This window comes from Carassius carassius, chromosome 4 (assembly GCF_963082965.1).
Source record: "Carassius carassius chromosome 4, fCarCar2.1, whole genome shotgun sequence".
In the NCBI taxonomy this organism is placed as follows: domain Eukaryota; kingdom Metazoa; phylum Chordata; class Actinopteri; order Cypriniformes; family Cyprinidae; genus Carassius; species Carassius carassius.
The window spans coordinates 33,805,536-33,832,820 of NC_081758.1; the positions used below are offsets into that span (position 1 = coordinate 33,805,536).

The following is a 27,285-nucleotide window of genomic DNA, read 5'->3' on the forward strand; positions in this document are numbered from 1 at the left end:
AAGATATAACCATTGCAGGAAGTGAGCTCTCAGCGGTCATGGTGCAGTGCAGAAGCCAGCTGTGAACCAGCATGATCCACCAACAACACACAGAAAATCACTGGATTGATTTCAAGAATGTCCATAAACTGTTTATTTAGGACAAAATGGAGGAAAACAGACAACAAAAGAACAACAGCTTTCGTGTGAAGTGGCAAGATTTAATGAAAATGCAGTACTTTGTGCATGGAATAGGTGTCAGTATAGAATCCAAAGACCACTGTGATGAAGCAGCAGCAACATAAACAAAAACTGACCAAGTGTAGATTGTAATGAATGGTAATGATAGCAAATGCCTTTTTTCTCTCTGTTGCATTCTTTTATTTCAGAGCTTTGCCCCGTTCCCTGCAGCGCCCATAGTGTGTGTGTTGCTGGGCGTTGCCAATGTGAGGAGGGGTGGGAGGGGACCACTTGTGACAAACAGGCGTGCCATCCAATCTGTGAAGAACATGGAGAGTGCAGGGATGGACAGTGTGTCTGCCAGCCTGGTTGGGAGGGAGAGCACTGCACTATTGGTATGTTAGAGTGACACTGGCAATATTATGCTATTATATGACAATATTGGACAACATTAGATATACTATTATACAATTCAAAAGTTTGGAGTTAGTAAAATCTATATTTATTTATATATGTGCATATATATATATATATATATATATATATATATATATATATACATACATACATACATACATACATACATACATACACACACACACACACACACACACACACACACACATATATATATATATATATATATATATATATATATATTTGAAAGAAATTATCAATAAAGACATTTACAGTATGATGTTACAAATATTTAGATTTAAGATAAATGCTGTCTCATACAAAAAAAAAAAAAACTATTTTCTATCTTAGATTTTTTGTCTTGTTTCCAGCCAAAATATCTAAAAGATTATTAAATGAAGAGGGATTTTCTAGATCAGTAAAAGATAGTGTCTTGTTTTCAGAAAAAAAAAAACAAGCAAAATAGTCTCATTTTTAACCGAAAACAAGACAATAATTTTTACTTGTCTACAATATCCTTCTTGATTTACATTTTTTTATATATATATTTTGGCTGGAAATGTCAAAAAAACCTAAGCTAGAAAAGCATTTTTTACAATGCACAAAAATATTAAGCAGCACAGCTGTTTTCAACTTTCATGATAGTAAGAAATGTCTCTTGAACGGCGAAATAAAAATTTAAATGGTTTCTAAAGAAACAGTGCGATACTGAAAACTGGAGTAATGGTTGCTGAAAATTTAGCTTTGACGTCACAGGAATAAGTTACATTAAAAAATATATTAAAGTAGAAAATTTTAATATTACTGTATTAACTGCATTTTATATCTTGTCTGAATTTTCATTGTCCTATCCCAAACTATACATAGATAGATAGATAGATAGATAGATAGATAGATAGATAGATAGATAGATAGATAGATATAGATATATATAGTATGAGTTGTATGTGGAATCATTGGCAGTAGGTTTAATGTGTAAAATTGTTTCTCACAATACTTTTTTGTGTTGTTCTTCATGTGAATAGGCCTTAACAGTGTTTTTATTTAAGTAACATCTCATTTTAGTCTTGAAATTTACCCGACATTTTGCCAACCCTTTGACAGGGGCTGTGTCACATTTGATTAACACATTAGCATAAAAAAATAAAAAATCTTAATTCTCACTGGCAATCTTTTGAAATCATGCTTTAGACACTTTGTAAATATCAGATCTTGATGATATTTTGCTTTTTCTCATTTTTAGCAGTAATTTGACAAGCATTGTGCATTTATCAACTAACGTGGAGCCGGGGTTTTTTTTTTTTTTGACTGTTAGATGATGTATAAACTAAACAGTCTCTCTCTTTCTGACCGTCTCTATCTCTTCCTCTTTTTACTTCTGTTTTCCTCCTCTGAGCCAAAGAGTGTTCCTTTAATTGTGGCGCTCATGATGAAAACAGTCTGTGAAACTCTGGGGACAAATATACGCTTAAGGCTGCAAACGACAGGGACACTTAAAAAAAAAACACCAATGAACATACACACTTGCACAGAGCTTCTCTGAAGTAAGTCTCCAATGTAATGTCTCCTCTTTGTTCTCTCTGTCTTTCATTTTGTAACTCTTTTAGCAGCACATTACCTGGATCTGTTTGATAAAGGTAAGTGTATGTGTGATAGAGTGAAAAGAGCAAGGAATAGATGACTTTGTGATGTCTTTTATCTGAACAATTTTACTCAAGGCCTGAAGAAAGGACGCTGTGATTATAAATGTGCTGTCTCTCTCTCCCTTAGATGCATGTCCAGGGTTGTGTAACGGTAATGGACGCTGTACGCTGGAGCAGAGCGGTTGGCATTGTGTGTGCCAGTCAGGATGGAGCGGGCCAGGCTGTAATATTGTCATGGAAACTGAGTGCAATGACAGTAAAGATAATGACAACGGTAAAGAACCCTATAGAAGATGATCTGTGTGGATGACAGATACAGAAGGGATGAATTTAGCTTAAGGTTAACAGACACATACTCACAAAGGTGTTGTTCTGACTAAGCATGACTAGCTTCACTACCATTCAAAAGTTTAAGGTCAGGGTTTTTTTAAGAAATGTATTTTATTCAGCAGTGATGCATTTAAGTTGATCAAAAGTGTCAATGAAGATATCTGTATTGTTCAACATTGATAATGAGAAATGTTTCTTGAGCATCAAATCAGCCTATCAGAATAATTTCTGAAGGATCACGTTACACTAAAGACTGGAGTAATGGCTGCTGAAAATTCAAAGTTGCCATCACAGGAATAAAATAAAATTTTAAATAAATAAAAATAGCAAATGGATATTTTGAATTGGTACTTTTACTATTTTTTATACTAACTGAGTTCAGTCAGCTATATTTTTGGTGCAAAATTGTCCACAAAAGTTGGCTAAATCTTACAAAAACGCCCAATGGTGACAAGTTAAATAAAAAAATAAACAATAAATTCAAAATTAACTGCTAAGAAGAATTGTAAAAATGGAGAAAAAAAAGGTAGATAGGTATATATATAAACAATATGTCTAAAATACCCATGTCCTCTTTAAAGTGTGTAAATAAACGTGTGAGAGTGAGTGAGAGAGAGGTTTCTGGGTTATTCTCTCTGAGACTTTCTCCTGTGGGAGGTTAAAAACACAGATCCCCTTTAATGGAGCTGACAAATGAGATCACGTGCACACAGACACATGCAGAGCAAGAGGAAGCTGCATCAAGGCTACATGCCTCTGCATGTAAAGTGTGTATATGTGTGTGTGTGTTTCAGATGGTCTCATGGACTGTGTCGACCCAGACTGTTGTAGTCAGCAGGTGTGTGTGAGCGCCCCGCTGTGCCAAGGCTCGCCTGACCCACGTGACATCATCCAGCAGAGCCACGCCCCTTTCGAGACACTGCCTTCACGTCAGTTCTTCGACCGTGTGCGATTCCTCATTGGTCGGGAAACAACACATATACTTCCAGGAGACCTGCCATTTGACAGCAGGTGATAAACAGACACCTGCAAATATTAGCGCATACTCATACTCAGACATTTCACATGCACTCATAATCTAAAATCAGCACTTGTTTATGATCTTTCCCAAATACTCAAAGATTTGTTAGCATGATTGTGACCATATTTACCTGCACATAATTTAGTTATTTTATTATTATTATTGTTTTTATATTATTATTATTATTATTATTATAATTGTTGTGTGATCGCACTGAAATTTCGGTAGAAGTAAAGGCAGACTGTGCAACACCAACTGCCTTTTTTTAGTTCAGACTTTGGTCACGATTGACAGCATTGACGTGCCGTTTAAGGCACCAGGCCGCATCTGTTCTGACATCCTCATTCACATGCGAAATTGAAATGATATTGCACAAACCCAAGTATGCCCTTGTGTGCTAACGTTGCCAATGTTTTGGCTGGAAAAGGGGAAAAAACAAGGTAGAGTGTCTGGAATTATTTGGGAGAAATAGATCATGGACTGCTCATTTTTCAAAGTAATTTTGATAGCACAATCATAATGCTAAATTATATTTATCATGGTAATTCTAATTTCTGAGACATTTGTATTGCTTATCAAATTTGTATATATATATATATATATAAAACTATCCTCTTTAACAAATACCTTACTAACCACCAATAAGCAGCAAATTATGAGTTTATTGATACTAAAAATCATAGTTAATTGTTAGTTAATAGTGCGCATTGGTCCACAAACTATAGTGTGACTTTTGGCGGTTGGGGACACAGTGATTAATTAGATGTTTACATGTGTTTAAAACAACCAAACAGTCTGAAGTTACGTGAAATGCAACAATGAACCTTCAATTATCCAAAAGGGAAGTGTTATGATATGGTGTTCGTATGTCCGTACACAGATTAATGTTTACAAGTGTTTCATTAGTGTGTGTTCCTCAGGCTCTCTCATATGTCGATACAGTAACCGCTAGATGCTCTGAGCAGTTTGACTCACCCCCAAAATAATCTTCCAAAAGGATTTTTGCCGTCATCGTCTAGTTTGAGGAAGTTTAGAATCGATTGAAGCATGTATTTTATTTTTCTCCGATTACTGAAAAGAGAGTGCTTCTCTCTCAGTTTCGATCTCTCCTTATAGATCCTTTGGTTTCTCTTGCAATGTCTCTCTCTCTCTCTGTGTGCAGTCGAGTGTGTGTTATTCGAGGTCAGGTTCTTGCATCTGATGGAACTCCTCTCGTTGGTGTGAACGTCACATTTCAGCATAAACCTGAATATGGATACACACTCAGCCGACAGGATGGCAGGTAACACACACTCTTATAGACTGTGTAAAGAAGGTCATGTAATAGAACATGCACTAACATACACTGTAGACACTGTATTAACCTCTCCTGTATATTTCCTATTTATGAAGTGTACTGTATATGTTCTGCTTGTTGTATAGGGCCCATATATATATCATGCTCATACTCAGACAACTCACATGCACTCATAATATATTCTTTCTGTCCATTCAAAAGGAGGCAAAAGTCTCACAGTGCTAGCTGAATAAAAAAATTATTTGACATGAACTTCTTAGTATTAATATTTCCTTGTCTTTAAATAATTAACTATAAAAGTTTATTTTCATATTTATATTGACCGATATTTTAAAAAGTAGACACACACATGCACACGCACACAAATATATGTTAAAAAGTTTGTGCCAGTAATAAAATTAATACTTGGTTTATAAGGATGCATTAGTTTTATCAGAAGTGACAGTAAAGACACTTACAATGTTACAAAAATTTGTTTGAAATAAATGCTGTTCTATTTATATTCATTTTTTAAGACTCCTGAAAAAAAAAATGGTTTCCACAAAAATATTCAACAGTACAACAGTTTTCAACAGATAATAAAAAGAAATGTTACCTGAGTAATCAGCATATTGGAAAGAGTTTTGAAGGATTGTGACACATAAGAGTGGAGTAATGGCTGCTGAAAATTCAGCTTGAAAATGCATTGAAATGGAAAAAGAGCTATATCAAATTGTAATGATATTTTACAATATTAAAATCTTTACTGTATTTTTTATCACATAAATGCAGCATTGATGAGCAAAAGAGACTTCTTTTAATGTCATTAACCAATTTTACCAACCCCAAACTTATTTTATATATATCATAGCATACAGTATATGTCCTGTCTTATGTTTATTTACTGGATGGAAAAACTGTAAACCTTTGTTTCTAAGTGTGTTTGTATTTTTGTTTTTCCTGCTAGCTTTGATCTTCTGGCAGTGGGCGGAATCTCTGTGACTCTATTGTTCCAGCGAGCCCCGTTTTTGTCCCAGATTCGGTCTGTCTGGCTTCCCTGGAACCAATTCATTGTCCTGGACCGTGTTTTTATGGAAAGAGCTGAGTCCAAATCACCTGTCTGTGACTTGAAAAACCTGATCAGTCCACATGCCATTGTTCTCTCCGCCCCTCTCCCACGATTCGCCGCTGACTGTGAGGACAGAGGAACTGTCCTACCCGAACTACAGGTGCAAGACTCCCTCAATCTGAGAAAACACTGGATGCAATATCTTAGCCACATACTGTGAAACTGTACCACTTGTATACTTCAACTCTATTTATGTGACACATGAAACTGTTTGCTTGCAGTGTTAGACCTGTAATAGCTGTTATACACTGCGAGCTGGTGCTAGAAAAAGAAGAATGTTCCTATTATAATCAACAAGGCATAAACACAGTGTAAAAATAAGATTTCTGCAGTGTAGACATTTTTTTTAAATGATGAAGTGAGCATTCGCAAGAGTCCAAATCTCAGTTGCGTGAAATGGTGTAAACTTGACACCTTTGTTGTTTATAATATGAGAACGTTCTAATATTGATGCGTTGCTCACTTCGAGTGTATAATTTACTGAACGTTTGAAGAAAACAGACTCTCTGAAGTTGACTGATTAATGAAACGGCAAATAATTCAGGAACACAGTTCTCAGCTAAATTTAGATGTGTAGCCCACAGAAACAATATAACTTTCAGTCGCCCACACAAAATCAAGTGTTCTTATTTGTAGTATTAATAAATTGATTGCAATATCAAGGGATTTTTATTTATTTTTTTGTCATTTTCACACAGTCATACTGCTTATGTAGAACATTTCAAATCAGTCCCTCATGAGAATTCATTTGAGTTAAGATGCTGTCTTGGAGGGCAGTAGCCTATGTAGGCAGTAGATAGCGAGACAGCTTACTCAGTTTTGGAACCAAGCTTTTGTTTGTCTGTAGGCTTTTAGAACTACAACCTGTGTTTATGGGACATTTATTTGGCAGCTTTATGATCATTGGCTTGGGTTTTGTTCTGTATGGAAAGTGCATGCAGTAAATAGAAACACAATTAATTTCTCTCACTCTAACCGTGCCTCTGCCTAATTCATCTTTGTTCTTTGCGTCTGCATGTCTGCTTCTGCTTCTCTCTCTCTGTAGGCGGTCCAAGAGGAGGTGGTTATCCCTGCTACTATTCTGAAGTTAAGCTACCTCTCTTCCAGAGCTCCAGGCTATCGGTCTCTCCTGAGGGTGGTTCTGACCCATTCCACCCTCCCGATGGGCTTGGCCAAAGTCCATCTGTCTGTGGTCGTCCAGGGTCGGCAGCTTCTGAAATCATTTCCTGCAGCTCCAAACCTCATTTATGTTTTCTCTTGGAATAAAACCGACATCTATGGACAGCAGGTCACGGGGCTAGTGCAGGCACACGGTGAGGATCTCTGTGCACGTGTGTCAAAGCTTTGTTTTTTTTTATTTTGAAGATAAGCTTTCAAACGCGATCAAAACTGACAGTAAAAGACATCTAAGATTTCTATTTTAAATAAATGCTGTTCTTTTGAACTTTCTGTTCATCAAAGAATCCTGACAAAAGTATCACATTTCACATAAAAATACTGAGCTTAACAACTTTTCAAAGTTGATAATAATAATAAATATTTCTTAAACACCTAATCGGCATGTTAGAATGATTTCTGAAGGATCATGTGAAACTAAAGACCAGATTAATAAATTACATTTTAAAATATACTGAAATAGAAAACAGTTATTTTTAAATTGAGTTAAATTATTAAACCTACAAAGCTCACACTTATGTCCTGGATATATAGGGTGACCATATGTGCCGTTCATACGGGACACGTCCCAGCCAGGATTTTAATATTGCCTAAAATATCCAAGTTTTGGCTATTTGCACTGTGCAGTTTGATCGTTGTGTAACATTCATGAGAGCTATAAAGAGCAGAGCAGATGGCTCCTTATGCCTTCGAATCGCTTTCACGTGTTTGTTCGTTCATTTGACTTGAAGCATTGTGGCGCACTTTTTTTTGGGGGGGGGGGGGGGGGTTTGTGCGCATCGATGCTTCAAGTCAATCGAACGAACAAACATGTGCGCATATTTGCTTCGCTTTGATCGTTCCATCTAGATCTCACCTTCTCACACGCAGCCCCATGATTGGTCGATTATGTACAATACCTGCATGTTATTGGTCAAACTGCTCTGGATGTTTTAGGCATTATTAAAATCCTGGCTGGGACATGTCCCGTATGAACGGCGCATATGGTCACCCTCTGGATAAATCAATGATGTAACTGACAACTGTTTGTCAAGTGTGGTTCCATTCAAACGGCACAAATCATTCGAACTTGGAATGTGTGACCCCTGGAAAATATAAGGAGCTAACTTGAATGTGGTTGTCATTGTCTTTTGTAACTACATTTTGTATGAGCAACCATTTAGTGCTCCAAACAGGACTCACAACTTTATCCTTCTGTAGTATGATCGCAGCCCCACTTTCTCGCTGTATTCCTTTCCGATTTTTCGAGATCCATCACAATGACAGCAATCAGACACTGCTGGGAGTCTGATTCCATCATCTTTTGCTCATTGAAAAGACACTTACACTTACTTACTTACTGAATAATGCCTAGAAATGAGTAATTACTGGCTATTATGGAGGAAATTAACTCCTGTTTTCAAGTAATAATTAGACAGAATTAAACGCAAACATTTCACGGTTCTAATAAACAAATGTGTGAAATATGTGTGAACAGCTGATTTTTTGTTTTCACAAATAGAAATTTTTTATCCTCAAATTACAGGATGCTAATGTAGAGCTTATAACGGTTTGACAGTAACATATTATTAAAAGGTAGAAAGACAATAAATAAATATCCTCATGACTCATGCTAATAGGCAACTATAATTATTGGTTAATAATAATTATTATCTCTGTTTATGTTGACTAGGCGTTGCTATTGTGAAGCACCTGACTAATTAAGTTCACAGTAACACCATGGCAACACAACTGTAACTGAAGCAAATATAATTCATCCACATATACTGTGGCAAACCGCTGCTCTCTCAACTCCGAGGATGGATTCAGCTCTTTAAACATTTTCCTATGACGTGACACATTTATAGAGTGAGATATTTATAGTTGTTGTTCAGTTAGAAAAATACATTTTTTAATGATAAATAGTATCAAGATTTTATATATTAGCTTATATTAGTATAATTAATCTAGTAAAATGACAGCAATTATTGAATATACTTGGTAATTTATGCATTAAAATTATGCAGTTTCACTTAAAAATGAAGAATTACCAATGAAACTGTGTATGAGTTGGTAACTTTGTTTATTCTGATGATGGTGATGGTTTGTCTCTTTTGGGTTTTGATGATGATGATCATGATGTTATTTAATGGGCTAAGTCTGGCATTTACATTTGTGTGTGAATTAATGACAGTCTCTGTTGGATATGAGTATGAATCCTGTCTGGACGTTGTGCTCTGGGAGAAGAGAGTTGCTCAGCTGCAGGGCTTTGAGCTGATGCCATCAAACCTGGGCGGATGGACACTGAACCAACACCACGTCCTCAACATGGAGAGTGGTGAGGGATTATCACACACACACACATACACACACTCTTAATTTCATCCATGTCTCAAATCAACATTCATTTTGTGGTGGGAATTAAGAAAATAAAATTTTAAGCATTTTTGGAATAAACTGACAGGCTATGTTTCCTTGTGCCCTAAAAACACACAATTAATTAATGTTTTCACAGTTTTAGCATAACAAAATCACAACTTAGTTAGAGATGATGCATAAAATATTTACATAGATTTTTCACATTTATATTTCATGCATGCTCTTCACCAACGCAGTTTGTAACCAAATACACTAACATTCGATAAAATGGCATTAGTGCAAGATTGTTGGCCATTGTCCTTACTGTTGGATAATAATAATTTGTGTAAAAAGTCATTTTCACAGAGTTAATGTTTAATTAACTTTATTTTCACATGGTCATAATTTCATATAATCTTTGAAGAATTGTTTTATGATGAATTTTCATGTTTTAAAGGAGTTTACTTCCAGAATGAAAATTCTGCAATCATTTACTGCAGAAGTTGGATTCCAACATTTTTCAAAATATCTTCTTTTATGTTTAACAGAAGAAGGAAACTCATACAGGTTTGGAACAAGTGGAGGTTAAGTAAATGATGGCAGAATTTTCATTCTGGAAGTGAACTACTCTTCTACTCTAAGATTGAGAGCTAAAAGAATCTGTTCATAATACCAAAATCATAAATGTTTCCAACACTGTTTTAAAATGAAATGTTGATCCCTTGACCTTCATGTGCTCGTGGAAAAAATGAGCTTAACCCATGACCTTGAGATAGCAACATAGCAGTGTTGACCAAAAAAGATGCCCAACATATAGCGCATTTAAATCTAACATCCTCCCGGTCAATAAAACCTTTGGCTCCTGAGAGCTCCCTAGATGGCAGTTTGTATCATTCTTTTCTTTAGTTTGTTTCTGCGGGGTCACATTTCATCATTGATATGTCAAGGCTTCAATCTAATATTCTGTTTATTTTCTCTTCTGCAGGTATCCTTCATAAAGGTAATGGAGAGAATGTCTTTATTTCCCAGCAGCCTCTTGTCATCTCCACAGTGATGGGGACAGGGGTGGTTCGTACAATCCCCTGTCCAAACTGCAACGGGCCGGCTGTGGAGCAGAAGCTGTTTGCCCCCATCGCTCTGGCCTGCGGTTCGGATGGAAGTGTGTATGTAGGGGATTTTAACTACATACGCAGGATTCTGCCCAACGGATTCGTCATTAGCATCTTGGAGCTCAGGTCTGCCATCTTCCATCAGCAAATTATCAGTCATTTCTGAACCCCGTTGATTTTTTTATTATTATATATATATTTTTAATTGGGTAACTGTCGTATGTAATTTCTTTTTTTCTGTTTGTTAATAAAAAGATCAAACGTTTTTCATTTATTTATTTATTTATGATTTATATATATTTATATATATATATATATATAAATATTTAAATAAAAAGATTTAAATAAATCAAATCAAATGGTGACATAGCGACATTTAAAATTATACAGTTTTCTTAAAAATAAAAATAAGTAATTTTTACATAATCTAATAATTAAATCGAGTTAAAAAAAAAATATTTAAAAAATCATATCCAGTGTTCATAGGTTATAAACCTTTTCATCATAGTGAAATGATGAAATCATCTTCTGAGGAATATGTTTTTAATTGTTGACCTAAATTTTTCTCCATGTTATGCTTCCAGAAATCGTGATATTAGACACAGGTATGTTTCTTTTCTGAACCGATATCACCATGTAGTCTTTCAGTCATTTATACACTGCACCAGTGCTTGAATTCATTTATTTTTATTTTGAATCTCCATTCATTCATGCATCAACCTTGGAGTGACTCGAGTCTCAAATGCAAAACAACAAATTTAGAGGCAACAGCCCCTATAGTAAGTCAGCAAGATCAAATTCTAAAAACTGTATCTTTCCTCTTAAAAAAAGCTTTAAAATAAAGTTAACATATTTTGTCTTTTTTTCTCATTAAACTCACAATAATATACTGCTCAAAAATACATAAATATTCCTATTTATTATTACATTAATGTTAAAAAATACTAGTAACCTCAAAACTTCAGTCAATAAATACAATGAATCCTTAGCTTTAATGACTAAAGCCTTTTCCTTCAAACCTACAAATAAAGCTGCAATTTTATTCCTTTGTTGACCTAATTTGTCCCCTCTTTTTTTATCCATTTGATTTATTTATAGTTTACTTTTAATTACTACTGAGCACATCGCCTTTAATTAACTTCTAATAGAGACCATCTTTTCTCATTTAATTTCAGTGCATGGTATTTCAATGTGTATATGTTTGAAATTATGTATCCATCTGTGTATATTATTCTATTTTTGTGTGTGCACCCACATATGTGTGTATTTGTGTATCTGTGGATATGTTTTTGAAGCCACACAGTGGTTAATGTTGCTTGTAATCTTCAGTGTGTGCTCAGGAATCCATCTCAGGCGTTGTTCTGGTCAATGGATTGAACACTAACAGCTTTTCTCAGCAATCCGCTGGTAGCGTCACATCGCAGTCTCCCATTTATATCGTCTCTAGATCTTCCTCGTTTCATGTGAATTTAGAAACGGCGCCCCCCACAGAGAGGAAGTTAGAGTGTGGGATAGACCTCTGCCCCACAGACTAACACTGACAAGCGCACTGTAATCCTTTATCTTTGCGTTTGTGTGTGTGTTTGCACACAGCATTACATCCCACAGCAAGGGGGAAATCCTACCTTCAGTCTTCTTTTGGAGATAACGCTTCTGATCAAACCAGTGTCTGATTCAACATTGCAAAGACTCAAAAGAACCTTATAGTATTAACATTTCAATTTCATTTGTACATTTTGTCAGTCTATACATTTTAGGAGCTGAACCCATGACCTTGGTGTTGTTTGCAGTTGAGCTACAGAAATGGTTCCTTTTTATTATTACAAAAACAGCTTTTAGAGAAATGATAATGAATTTACCATTTCAGTATTGATTTAAATTTGGTTAATGGCTTTGTGAGCAATTAATGCAAACGATTTACATTTGTGAGTCTATTTTATTGAAAGCAACTTATGGTAGAGTACTGTAAGTGTACACTTTTTCTGATGTTGTTAGTGGTTGAGCAACATGAAATACTCCCCTTTACTCTGACCTCACAGCCCCTACACAGTTCTGAGCACTCTGCTATCCTTAAACACAAAAGAGTGAATCAACTTCAGAGCAGCAGAATGCCTCGAAATCTTCAAGCACCAAACTTAACACGTCCTCTGACACATCACCTGTGGCGTCTGAGTTTTGTTTGCTTTGACAGAGACACAACCTGAAGAACGTTTCTGACAAAAAAGGCCTCATCAATTTTTTGGGGGAAAGTATTTTGCTCTTTTAGAAAAGGTTTTTTTGTTTGTTTGTTTTTTCTGCCTAAGGGACAATTGAGAAAGAGGCAGCAGGTAGATTTTCTCTTAGGGCAGAAATGGATGGAAGGAAAAGAAGATTATAGACTGGCAGGGGTCGGACACACTGGTGGGGCTAGGAGTTTTGATTGGGGCTTGAGTTCAGAATAATTGAAATTTCTGCATGACACTGAGACCCAGAGGTTTTTTTTACTCTAACCTTGTGTGTGCACAAGTCTTTGTGTGGTTGTTTTTCTAGTATAAATTCAGACTTTATGAAATAGTTTAAGCATAAGTATGTTGCCAATATATGTGTGTAGCCCTGCTTCATCATAAAGCCTTTTTAAAATTCTCTTTCTCCAGCTCTAGTCCGGCTCATAAGTACTACTTGTCTATGGATCCTATGCGTGAGTCGCTCTATCTGTCAGATACCAGCAGCGGGAAGCTGTACCGCCTGAAGACTCTGACTGAACCAAAAGATCTCAGCAGGAACGTGGAGGTGGTGGCTGGCAGCGGGGAGCAGTGCACACCCTTCCACCCGAACCAGTGCGGTGATGGAGGCAAGGCCACTGAAGCGGCACTCAGTAACCCCAGGGGTGAGAATTCAGTGCACACACATGCTGCTTTTTCCAAGTCAAAGAGAAAGAGTGAGGGAGGGAGGGGGTGTAGTTATTGATGGTGGGAAGAGAAAAATAGCGGCAAGTTTCAGTCGAGAGAAATGGGAAAACTAGAAAAAGTAAGATAAATGAAAGATGCCCTCCCTCTTTGCTAAATCAGGTGGAGCGGCTATTAGTCCCGCCTATCCATCACTGCCACTGTCTCTTTAAACCCGTCAGTTAGGCTGATGGACAGATGGGGGCGTGGCTTATGGGCACATATGTTCTCTTATCCTTCAAGCCTCATTGTGCACTCTCTCTCTCACACAGGAACTCACTCACTCAACTGTCGCAGTTAAAAGCCTCCACTTACTTGTAAACCCCTGAGGATAGAATTCATAAAGAATCCCAGAGCAGGTGTGTGTGTGAAAAGTGAAGTGAAGTGACATTCAGCCAAGTATGGTTACCCATACTCAGAATTTGTGCTCTGCATTTAACCCATCCGAAATGCACACACACAGAGCAGTGAACACACACACACATACTGTGAGCACACACCCGGAGCAGTGGGCAGCCATTTATGCTGTGGCGCCCGGGGAGCAGTTGGGGGTTCGATGCCTTGCTCAAGGGCACCTAAGTCGTGGTATTGAAGGTGGAGAGAGAACTGTACATGCACTCCCCCAACCCACAATTCCTGCCGGCCCGGGACTCGAACTCACAACCTTTCGATTGGGAGTCCAACTCTCTAACCATTAGGCCACGACTTCCCCGTGTGTGTGTGTGCGCAAGCTCTTTGATTTCGGACTGTGTTTCAGATCAAACTGTAAATCACATTTAAAATGGATTTAAGACTTTTAAACTCACTTCAATGATTCATATGCATTTTTTTTTCTGGCAATCTGATGGATAAAAGCCATCCGTTGTGCGTGTCGGGTGGAATGCCTGTAATCTCCCTTTGTTAAAGTGTTTTTACTGAAGTCTATTATCTTTAACTGGCTCTGACCGAAATGCTGAGAGCTTCAGTAACTGCAATCTGACCTTCTAAGTTTTTAGGCCATGAAAGGGTCCACACAAATAGACTGCAACCAAAGTATTAACATCTCTGCATGATGATTTGGATAAATTCTGCTAAACTGATCCATAATGCTGATACTATATGTCACTTACATATGAGCTTTGACAGTTCTGTATGTTGATGTGTGGCTTGACTTTGGCTCGCTGTTGATTCAATTAATCTCAATATACAGAATGTTTTTATAATCAATATCTCTTTATACACATAGAAACTCAGAGTGATGCAGTATTGATCTCTGCACCACGGCAGCATCTTCCATGACTATGATCTTTTTAGTGCAGTAAAAACAGATAGTCTTCACAAGCTTCAACAACCAAAGGCTCAGAGCTTCATGCTGAGAGCCGAAATAAAATCAAAATTGAGATCTTTTAAAATACCCTGTTTGTTTTGAAAAGGAGATTTTATTTTCAAGAGATTTGATGGAACATTACAGGAAGATACAGTATACTGGTAGGATTGACACTTTCAGCATCTGTAAATTGTATTTAAAAAAATGTATTTGTTGCTCAAAGATCAAGTTGAGGTCTGGGCTCACTCTTAAGGCCCCAAGACCTTTTCAGTTTTTCGTGATTTATTGGATAAAGAATTAAGGATAAGATTTTTATTTATTTATATATATATTTTATACTCAACTTCAAGCTAAAAAAATATAAATAAAACATTTAAAAGTTTGATGACATTAGAAAAACGTAAATTCATGCCCATAAGTTTATATAAAGTTATACGATTTTAATATTTTACATTACTTTTCAGGTTTAAAAATAAATATTCTAAAATTATGCTACCTCACATACCCAGGTTTGACTGTGGGAATCCTGGTTTTTCAAAGAGAGACAAAAACAGATGTCTAATTTGTTAATTAAAATCAGTAATATTTTCATTGAATGATTTTGGCTTATTTAGATATTTGTTTTGTCCTATTTTAAGTAGTTTTAAAACATCTTGAGTAGTGCATCCTTCATGTCTCCAAAAAGTCTTTAGTTTTATCATATTTATAATAGAAAGATACATTCTCTCCAGAAAAAAAAGCAGATCTCCTGGAGGCGCGCCGTGGGTGGAGCTAAAGAGTGACGGGCACTTGAACACCGAATGCCTACAAAACTTACATTTGATGCGATTTCACTTACTGTCTGCAGTTCTGAATCATGACCAGGATCTTTTATAGCTGCAACTGCTCCGTTTTTCAGTATCAAACGATGTGCAAATCCAGCGTCGGACTGGGCCTGAACAAAGTTATCGTCCCTTACAACCAAAAACACACTTCTTTGGATTGGAAATATTCTTCCCGAGCAAGTTCCGTGCAGCGCTGCCACCAGATGAAGCCGCTCTCGCTCTTGCCTTCGCTCTCGCTCTGGTCGATGTGTGCACGGGCACGCTCTTCCGGGAGAAATGCACATATAAAGTCTTCCACCCTAATCTAAGTCATGAAGAGACACGATCGGAAAAAACTCTCCGAAACTGGTACAAACTGGGAAGTAAGATTTTTGGTGCAGAAATACTCCATCATACTTCCAAATAGTTTTTAAAACTACAAAACAACTCTGAGTGTAAACAACTCTGAATGCTTGAAACAGCATTGCCCTCCTCCCTCCCCCAAGTATCCTGATGGATCAACTGCTGAGCAACTCCTCTGTGATTCCGCTGTACAGTATGTGTCCACACTGTATGTTTGTGTCAGCGTGTACTGTGTATATGTGCTGTACAAGCTCAGAATGTGGGTGAGTTTGTGGTACAGATGCAGCACTCTGTGATTCACTGAAATCTTGGATTCACGGCGAAGAGAGATAGGAAGAGAAAAGGTCATATTAACTGACAAGTCCCTCTAGGATAGGGTGCTCACTGTCTGGTCTGATGTCAGCCGAGAGTTTAAGAGAAATAGAGGGAGGCAAGGAGCAAACAGACAGACATGCTCCATTTAGTCTGAGTCCAGTAGGTTCAGAGAAAAGAAGATCTCCTGCAGTCTAAATTAATGTGGTTTGCTTTTGAGTTTAATATATGTGTGAAGATTAGCTTCTCCTCTGACCATTTTCAATCTAACCAGCATTTTCCATTTTAGAAGATAAGAAAAGGGGGTTCTGGACCTGGAGGACTCTTTGTGTCTTCAGGACCCTGAAGGACAGAGGGAGGTATCCCCCTCCGAAGGCAGAATAAATAATTAAGCTTGTTATGCTCGTTAAGTGGGTAATATGCCTCGTAATTAGCACCAATAACAAGATGCATTTGTAAACAGGCTTATTGAGGCAGATAGAATTTTAGTAACAATGGTAATGTGTATGAGTGTTTGTCTTCACATGTATTTGTGTCTGGTTTACAGCCCAACATGATCTATATTGTTTGCTGCACACAGGTCTGAATGGATGTTCAGCATTTAAAGGGCTGTATGCCTGTCATAGTATCATTCAGTTTGGACTTTGTTTCCCTTTTGCACCATTTCTGTTCTTTGAGTTAATTGTGTTATACCGTTCAGGTATGTGTCATCAGTGAGTCTAATCTATGCTTGTGTATTTACAGTAAGTTGCTCTCTTTCTGTTAAATGTTGTCGGGTCCTGTCAATGTTACATGTGTTGCAAGCCTTCCCTTTTTTGGATTCACTTTTTCCCCACCATGGACAATCTGTCCGTTTTACTATAATGCCTTTATGCCAGGGAACTCGCTCCCTTGAGTAGCATGTGGAGGATTTCCTGTTTCTAGCGCATCTCACCCACTACCTGGACAACTGCTTATGCTCATTTCTACACGCTGGCTTGAAAACTGCCACCAAGGAGCAGTTGTCCGAGGAGGGACCTCAAGGGAGCTTCACTGACTACTTGAAGTACTACTGTATCCTGTGGATCATCTCTGATCGTCGGACCATCTAATGATGACAGAACCCCACTCCTAGCCCAGTGCCCAGCCAGCATCCAACCCTCAATTCCGGAGTGAACCATTGGCCATTCAGCCTTGCCGGGCTCCCTCAGTCAGTTGCCTCCACCTGGGTCGAACTTCACAACGCCTCCTCTGCAGACTTGCGGGTCGTCCGCTGCTCTCCAGCCTTCCATCCCTATGGCTACGGCCTGCTCTACCATCCCTCAAGCTCCACCTCCTTCCTCTGTTGCTCCAGCTCACCCTCTGACCTCTAGATCCCCACCTACATCTCGAGCAATCATTGCTACAGCTCCATTATGCCCCCTGGATCCTCGGCATCGCTCCACCTCCTCCGCTCTCTGTCTGTCTATAGCCCCTTTCACACTACGATTCCGGCAAATACACGGGTCAAGTGTTCCGTCAATTGTTCCTGGGTCGCTAGATTTTGCACTTTCACACTGCCAGTGATTACCCGGGATATGTGCGTGCTTTCACACACAACCCATAAAGGTCCCGTAATGACACGTGACATCAGGGCGTGACGTGTAATGTACGAGTCGAAAACGTTAGGCACGTTATACTTTCACTGAAGCAAGCGAAAGATCTCGGCATCAGCGCAGAGGAACTAACTGATCTCTGCTTCATTACAGTTTGCACATATTTTTTTGTTGCGAACGTTGATCTTCCTTCAAAACAGCCGGTAAAAGAGTCGAGCGATAACGTGCGTCATCACTACGACACGGCATTGGATCTGGCTTTTGTTCACACAGCGCTCGTCCCGGGATTGAACCCGACAATGTTACTAGGTCCCCGACCCGGGTTCAATGCCGGAATCAATCCCGGGACGTGTATGCTTTCACACAGAAGGCGACCCGGCAATGTTTTGGCAATTTGCCGGGTCCGACGTGCAGTGGGAAAGGGGCTTATCTGTTTTCACCTCCATTGCCATTGTCACCTCCAGTCGATCCCATGGTGGTTTGTGTTCCCATCATACCTTGGCTCTTCCCTTCAGTGACGCCGTCATGGAGTGCAGTCCTGGCTGTGACCTGGGTCTCCACCTACCCTCTCTTGCTCAAGGCTCCTCCCTGGTCATCTCCTCCACCTGCACCTCCCTGCATTTTGTTTGTTATCCTCCTCCCGGTTGTCCATCCTCCTCCTGAACCTCTTCCTGCATCTCTCTGCCGGTGTGCCAACCCTTTGCCATCCCTTCGCCATCTCCTCATCCTCCTCGCCATATCATCTTTCTCTCTATGGTGCGAGGTCACGCCTTCCGGGAGGGGGGTGATCTGTCACCCTATCATTCAATTTGGACTTTGTTTTCCTTTTACACCATTTCCATTAATTGTTATTCCATTAAGGTGTGTGTCATTAATTAGTCTAGTCTGCTTGTGTATTTAAGTTGCTCTCTTTCTGTTAATTGTTTTTCGGGGTCTCGTCGATGTTATGTGTGTTCCAAGCCTTCCCTCTGTTTTGATTTACCCTCTGTGAATTATTTTTTTTTTTTACAGTATATGATAGCACTTGTGATAACTGGCCAGGTCTCCCTTATGTAGCAATGAAACTGGTTTATATCACTTAATCAATCTCTTTTGAAAGCTTGCCAGATGTATATGGAAATGATTCATGAAAACAGAAATGATTATCATTGGGGAAGTTTGCTGTGGATTTGACCAAATTGGTAAAACAATGTAAAATTATTGCACTGATTTTTGGTAGTTTTTGAGGTGAACATAAATTATTCATATGTTGCTTGCTCCAACATATGAGTCAAAATTATTGTTTAAATATGATCGTGTCAGGCCGACTACATTAGTTTAAGTAATTTTAAGGGCCATGACAGGTAGAAATAAGCTCCTCAAGGGAGCAACTGCATGTATTAAGTTTTTACAGTGTGGGTTGGGAAAGAAACAGCCGATGCAACTAGTGAAGTACTACTCTGTGTCAGCTATTATAGGCAGTTTGTCCATATGGAGAAGGTGCTGTTACCACTATCCATACTGACATGTGTGAGCTGTCATTTACTGGTGCTGTGTTGAGATGCACTCTGCATGCAGATTTTCTTGCCATATACTGTCTCCAAAAATATGTGGTTCCTGTTAGTATTATATAAATTGTGAATTCAAATAAGCCATTTAAATCATCTGTGAGTTAATGAATATGTGTATGTGTAGATGTGTATGTGTGTGACTAAATCTTTCCCAGAGTAAATCAGAATGGTGAGAACAGAACAGACCAATATGTCTGCTTATCTCTGTGATTCTCATTAGAGGGAGAGAGCAAGAATAAAGAGAGCAAATTAGAGAAGGGAGAGGAAAGCCGCAAACACACACACGTTCACACACAGTGCTATTTGCCATTACAAACTCTGATGTGTGTGTGTGAGAGAGAGAGAGTAAGATGGTTACATAAGCCTGTTCCCACTTCAGAGTGAAATCCCTCTGGAGGACAAAAATATCAGTAAGTGACGTACATACAAAAAAAAAAACATGCTAATTTGTGTGGAGGTGTTCAAAATGGTATACACTACTACCTTACTACTCTTATATTTTGGGCAGTATGTACTGTATACTGTGCACATTTGTTGTATGCATAGAATACCTGGATTTGCCTAAATTTGCAGTATACAACCTGAGGACACTGTAAAGAATACTGTATCACACAGTGCAATGCACTAAACTTGATCTTCAGTTTCCAGTGTGACAAATTAGCCAGAATTTATATTAGCTTCTTTCTTGACTCATTATTTGATCCGACTGCCAAATTTTAAGACTCAAAACTGGATTACAATTGATAAATAATCTTTTTTATTATTATTTTAAATGCCTGAGTTTTAACATGCCAAACAGTTTACTGTGAAATACTGTCTAGCTTATTCTAAATAAAAATTAGGTGGAGTTACTGTTCCATTCAGAGCGGAGTTTGCTCTTTACAAACCGTATGCTTTGAAAGACAGACATCTTTAAAGAAACAATAACAATAAAAAACAATGAAGTCTTTGACAGCAATGAGAGTGGCGATTCTTTTCCTGATGTTAGTGGTCTGGAGGTGTATTTGTGCTAAAGATCAGTTTTAATTGTTAAATACTGTAACAATGTATGGTTGTGCACTGCTCAATTTAGTTGCCTTGCACAGCTCAAGGTGATTTGCAAGCATTTGAATAGAACAAGACAAATGAAAGAGAGAAATTGGATGAACAATGAAAAGAAATACCAGATTTTTTGCATATCTGATGTCATTTCGCATAAATCTGCATATATAAGTTAATTTGCATATATTTAAGATGCTGTGAACAGAATGATCACACACAGAGGAATATACTGCCTGATTCAGTGAAACTCATCTTTCTTCATTGCACCGTTCCTCATCATCTGCGGTTAAGCTGCGACTGCATTGGCAATGCAAATGTAAAGTTATTTGTTAATAAAGCGCATTTAAACTGAAAGAGATAGAGAGAAATGACTGTGTGTGCATCCTGTTGTCCTGCAGGTATCGCAGTGGACAAGCATGGGTTCATTTACTTTGTTGATGGATCAACGATCCGTAAGATTGATGACAAAGGAGTGATAACAACCATCATTGGGTCAAACGGACTCACGTCCTCCCAGCCAATAAGCTGCGACTCTCGAATGGACATCAGCCAGGTGAACAAACATACATTTACATATGGAGGCTCCAAAAAGAACTTAGAAAAAACCTAATAAAATGTATGAATGTCATTGCATTAGAAACAAAATATCAAGCCAAGTGGCTTCCGCAAACAAGTAATACTTGACCTTTTCTCAGAACTAACTTAATTTTACTTAGCTATTTTTGGAATTACTTTTAATCTGCTGGTACAAATTAAGATGAATTTGTAGTAGATGTATGAAGCAGAATAGCAGATTTCAAATATATACTGTACTTCTCCAGGGAGAAAAATAAATAGGGTAAATTTTTCATGTTCACTATAGATTTCTAAAAATGGGCATCAATGCAGATTTCCCGATTCACTTTTGATTCACAAGCTGTCAACTAGATTTAAATACATTTGGGTATATTTTGCCATATGAATCTTTTTTGTGTGTGTATGATTAGGGCTACACTTGTGTACAGTATGTTTTTGACTGAACAAAAAAAAAAACTGTTAGTAAGATTTATTTCTTTATCAGATTAATACTGATCACACTATATATAATTGATTCACTAAAATAATAAACGTTATTTGTTTGTGAACCAGCTACACTGTTCATGTTGGATGTCTGTCGTTGTGCCACAAAGACAACTCATTAGAAAAACACACTGTTCATGTTGGATGTCTGTCGTTGTGCCACAAAGACAACTCATTAGAAAAACACTTTCTTGCGGTTATATAGATAGTGTTTATATTGCATCACATTCAAAACAGACTGTGAATTCATGTTCACAAGTCAAGTAAGACATGATTTCTTTTGCCATGGCATCAAAGATTTGACACCGCAAACAATGCATTCTTGTGAGTTAGTTGAACAGAATGCAATACAGATATGTTTTAGAAAAAAAAAAAAGGTAGATATTGTTGCTATGAAGAATCAGTATCATGACTGTCCAAATTAAGTTTGAGATTCATTGGAAAATAAATATTTGTACCCAGCCCTGTACATTTAAACACTCAAATTTACACAATTTGTGTGCGCATAAGATATTTCTTTATGGCCTACTGTACCATTTAATTTCTTAAAGGCAGTCACACACTCTTTTAACTTTTTGTTTGCATGCAGACATCAGAAAAATGATCAGTATGCTCAGTTTGTATTCTTACTTAAATGCTCACATAAATTAAATGAATAACAGCACACAGAAGCCGAAGAGCTGAAAGATGAAGGAAACCCTACATACACACCCCACTCTGCGAGAGTTTTGACCAAGCCTTTCGCTCTTTCTTTCAACCTTTTCCTTCAGCTCCACAGGATTCATACACGCACACACACACAGTTTTCACTGTTCACCTCAAGAGTGAGAAAGTGCTGATACCGAAGGTTTCTCTGGTGCTACAGAGTTACATTATACAGCTTGCAGCAACATCCTCACTTTTCTTTTATCTCTCTCCCTCTCTTTGTCTCTCCCTCCTTTGAGGTTTCTGCCTTTTCTGTTCTATCCATTTCGAAAACTAAAATCGTAAAGCTTCTCAAACATAAGGCAATTCCACGTCTTTCTCTTAAAGTGCTTTTAAAAATCTATTTTACTTTCTCATTCTGTCTCGTTCTCCCCCTGCAGTTTAACTCAGTGTGTCCTCATTAAATCTGCAGGACCGCTCTCCCTTCAGAGTCAGACACAATTCTTCCCACTTTTAAATAGCATCAATTTTTTGCAGACTGTCCCTTGATTTCCCTTTCATTCTCTCTCACTCCCATCTACACACTCACACACACACTCGCGCGCTGCACTTCTTCACAGTTCATTCGGTGGGGTGTGTTGTGTGTGAATAAGAATCAGACAGTGAGGAGAGATAGAGAGAGAGATGGAGAGAGAGAGAAGGGGAAATGAGGTGCCGGAGGCCACTGGGTAAAAGAAGCACTGAAATCTGCATAATTCCCAGTATGTCTGGGATATGACACACTTCACACTCAATACTGTCCGGCTGTCGGGCAGCTGCAGACACACACACAGAACCAAGATGGGTTTTTTTTTTTTTAACCTGGCTGCACATTAGGGCTGGGTGGTATGACTAAAATATTATCTTGGTAATGTTATATATCACGGTCTAGTTATTTTTGCAGGAAATTTAACTCGAAATGGTTTATATCATGGGTGTAGAAAGCCAAGGGGGTATTTTTTTCTCCAGAATCAAACAGTGCTACTGATCCCTGCCTCTGTGTTATATGATTAGCCTGCATTATACATGGTTATTATAATGACAGTAGACCATAGACTTACTGAGAGTGACTACATTTTTTATTCTAATTTTTGTTTTAAGCAAAAATAAATTTTCATAGTCACTCACGTGACTTCATACTTCATATATATATATATATATATATGTGTGTTTTTTTTTTGTTTGTTTTTTTTTTTCAATAGAAGATCTTTGCTTTAGCTTTATCTTAATTAAGTCCCCAGTGTCCTCAAATTCGAGTTATGCTTGTTTATGTTAACTAACCATGTGTTAGTACTTTTTTAAATAATCTTAAATTAAATACTTTACAAATGAAAGGTACTGCATTTCATACTGCAACCTGAGTATAAGTCGCATCAGTCCAAAAATACGTCATGATGAGGAAAAAAACATATATAAGTCACACTGGACTATAAGTCGCATTTATTTTGAACCAAGTGAAAACAATACCGTCTACAGCTGCGAGAGGGCGCTCTATGTTTTCAGTGTAGACTACAGGAGCATTGTGCAGCATAGAGCGCCCTCTCGTGGCTGTAGACGGTAATGTTTTCTCTTGGTTCATTTCTCTCGGTTCATGTCAAATTAATTTTGATAAATAAGTCGCACCTGACTATAAGTCGCAGGACCAGCCAAACTATGAAAAAAAGTGTGACTTATAGTCCGGAAAATACAGTATGTAATTATTATATATAATGTTTTGATTATGTACAATATAACTTATAATAATATATGTGAACAAATATCATATTTGTATTGTATAATATGTAGAATATATATTTTATATATATATTGGTGTATATTCATAACAAATATGTCTGGCATCAGTGCAAAGCAGCTTCACATTATGTATCACTAGAGTTCAAAACAAAATACTCAAAGCAGCAAACTAATGTTTTTAAATGGATCATTGCATGCAGGGTGCATCTTTTGGCTCTCATAGTGTAGAATAGTTATTTTTTTGTTGATAAAAGATGTTTTTCTACCTCCAAGGGTGAAAAGTAGTTTTGGCATTTCCACCTCCAGATGACCGGTGTGAGAAACAGTTCGCAGAGAATATTTTTCTGCTCACTCTCAGACTTTGTAAATCCCAACCATGTCTACGTACACAATACAAGTCACAATATGATATCGAGTTATTCCTCTTCTTCACTTGCTTGGTACTTTAACATTCCTCTCCGTTTCATCTCTTCTCTGTATTTATAATGTAAAACAGTCCTGCTCACTGATGTTACATGTAAATTGGTATAATATTAGTCAAAAGGATGACAAAATAGTCTCTGTACTTCATGTCAGATGTAGAGAGTACAGCTGAATAGTCCATGACTGAGCAGATGAGAGCGGCTGTGAAATCTGTCATAAAGAAAATCACACTTTTCACATTCATAGCAGTTAATAATATACATTTGTGTATCCACAGGTGCGTTTAGAGTGGCCCACAGACCTGGCAGTGAGTCCGCTGGATAACTCTCTCTACGTTCTCGATAATAACCTTGTGCTCCAGGTGAGCGAGTCCCAGCAGGTGCGTGTGGTTGCTGGACGACCCATCCATTGCCCGATGGCCAGTATTGAACTGGTCCTTCTGGGGAAAACAGCGGTGCGTTCTGTGCTGGAGGGAGCGAAAGCTATCGCTGTGAGCCACCAGGGGGCTCTATTCATTGCAGAAACTGATGACCGGAAGCACAGCCGTGTCCAAGAGGTGACCACAAATGGAGAAATGGTCATAATCGCGGGGGCAACCAGTGAATGTGATTGTAAGATTGACCCCAACTGCGAGTGTTTCTCAGGTGAGATAAACATACATCAAAGTGCTAAATGCCATGATTTTCCTTTGGTCCTCAGAGAGTTATTCATGTTTATAATGTTTTATTTTTCCATGATAAACATTTTTAATAAGCCACAGGTTATAAAAATTAGGAATTTTAAATGTGTATTATTTATTTATTTTTTTTTTTTTGTCTTGGGTGAGTTTTGAAAAAGTGCTTAAATTTCTCGACTGTTACAGTATAATAAAGTATACAAATTGGCTTATTTGAATATTTAATTATAAAAGTAGTTTTGTCTGTTGTTTCCGAATCGAGTAATAAAAGTAGTTTGGTGTGGCAAGCTAGGAGGCTGAAATTCAGATATGTTAATTTAGGAGCAATCTTCTGAAGCACTCTAAAATTTCATAATCCCGGAAGAATTACCTCCAAATGCATACAAGCCTACAGTGCAGTCGCATTGACTTCTGTAAAAGCCTTTCTAGTAAGCTAGATAGCTGAAACTTGAGTGTGTTCATCTGAGAGCATCATCTTACACTCGCTAATGTTTTATTTGCCTATGTTGAAAATAATAAGGAATAGTTTATCCATGATTTACTCAATTGTCTCTCTCTCTGTATATTTTTTGTATATTACTTAGTATACTACTTATATACCGTAATGATATTGTCACAACATCATATTGTTTGGACTTTGTTTGCACCATTTTCTTTGTCTAGTTAGTTGTCATGGTTTCTGATGTGATTTCTTCATTATGTTCAGGTGTGTCTTGTTTGGTCTGTGTATTTCAGTTCCTGTCTGTTCAGTTCCTGTTTGCCGGGTATTGTTAATATTACGTTTGTCTCTAGCCTTCTCCTGCTTGGATTTACTGTATGTGGACTGCTTATCGTCATCGTCATCTTCGTCTTTCGTGTGTGTGTTCATCAACATGTTTACTTGACAGATATAAAGAGGAATGACAAAATGTTTAGTATATGTGTACTGCACCGTGTGTCCAAGACATATTTCCCTTTTGAGATAATATACACTACTGTTCATAATTGTAAGTTTTTTTTAATTATTTATTTATTTTGATGGAAAGTGTTATTTTTATTTGTCAAGTAAACATTAGAATTTTCATGATTCTTTGAGCAGTGTATCACACTCAATTTGAATTTGAATAATTTCTGAGGGATCATATGACAGTGAAAACTGGATAAATGGCTGTCCAGTTTAATTGTTATAATATTTCACATACTGTTTTTTTTATCAATTAAATGGAAGAGCGTAAAAGACTTCTGTCTGTTTAAATATATATATATATATATATTATTATTATTATTATTATTATTATTATTATTATTATTATTGACTAGATACTACAGCGTATTACAGGTCTACTGCATTTTTTGTGCAAATAACTTTTTTGCTGCATCTGATCCAGACCAGTTAGCAGTGTGTTAGTGGGCAGCTATGTTGTGTGGCTTTAGCATGCTGAGAGATTCAATTTGTAAATATCTCCCTGCCAAACGTCTTGCTATGACACATTTAAGAGTCTGTGCTGCTGTTATAGACCGGTTTAATAACTGAAAAATCTTTATTATTTAACTACTGTAGATCAGTGTTGCGATTTTACTGCAGTGGGTCTCTGAGGGTTAATCGTTAAACCTAACACTAACTGCCTAATGAACTAGACTCCACATCTCTTTCTCATTCTCTCCATGAATTCATCCCTAGGTGATGGAGGTTATGCTCGTGATGCCAAGCTGAAGTCTCCCTCTTCTCTGGCAGTTTCTCCTAATGGCTCCCTCTACATCGCTGACCTCGGGAACGTGCGGATACGCCGGCTCATGGCTAACCATCCTCAGCTCACTCCCGAGGGACTGTACGAGCTCACCTCGGTTGCAGACCAAGAGCTTTATCTGTTCAGTCCAAATGGTACTCATCTGTTCACCCGCAGCCTGGTGACGGGGGACTCCCTGCTTAACTTCACATACACCCCCGAGGGCCACCTGAGCAGCATAGCAAACAGGGAGGGCACGATAGCACAGTTGCGGCGGGATGCTAATGGCGTGCCCCTGTGGCTCGTTGCCTCAGGCGGCCAGGTTTACTGGCTGACCATCAGCAACGCTGGAATGCTGAAGCGCATCTCGGCTCTCGCACACGACCTCGCACAGCTCAGTTACTACGGCAACACGGGCCTGCTCGCCACCATCAGCAACGAGAACGGCTGGACTACTGTCTACGAGTAAGTGATGCCCTTCTTTTACTCTCCCTTTGCCTAATTCTTGCTCATCAGGGAAGTACGATGCATTG

The 27,285-nt window shown here is 37.9% G+C and overlaps 1 protein-coding gene across 2 annotated transcripts in view; it reads left to right on the forward strand.

Moving 5' to 3' along the window:
* The window catches only part of LOC132139877 (teneurin-1-like), a 154,297-nt gene that overhangs the window by 110,879 nt on the left and 16,133 nt on the right, over positions 1-27,285 (forward strand). Inside the window, exons 12-25 of one of the 2 annotated variants that reach the window (XM_059548546.1) lie at positions 369-554; positions 2,187-2,213; positions 2,347-2,493; positions 3,344-3,560; positions 4,733-4,852; positions 5,814-6,075; positions 7,021-7,288; positions 9,325-9,468; positions 10,474-10,723; positions 11,182-11,202; positions 13,231-13,463; positions 20,869-21,023; positions 24,648-25,014; positions 26,707-27,217. In XM_059548546.1, the coding sequence (XP_059404529.1) occupies positions 369-554; positions 2,187-2,213; positions 2,347-2,493; positions 3,344-3,560; positions 4,733-4,852; positions 5,814-6,075; positions 7,021-7,288; positions 9,325-9,468; positions 10,474-10,723; positions 11,182-11,202; positions 13,231-13,463; positions 20,869-21,023; positions 24,648-25,014; positions 26,707-27,217 (2,908 nt within the window). Of the gene's footprint in view, positions 1-368; positions 555-2,183; positions 2,214-2,346; positions 2,494-3,343; positions 3,561-4,732; positions 4,853-5,813; positions 6,076-7,020; positions 7,289-9,324; positions 9,469-10,473; positions 10,724-11,181; positions 11,203-13,230; positions 13,464-20,868; positions 21,024-24,647; positions 25,015-26,706; positions 27,218-27,285 lie in introns of both variants that reach the window. The other variant, XM_059548545.1, reaches the window with a different exon arrangement.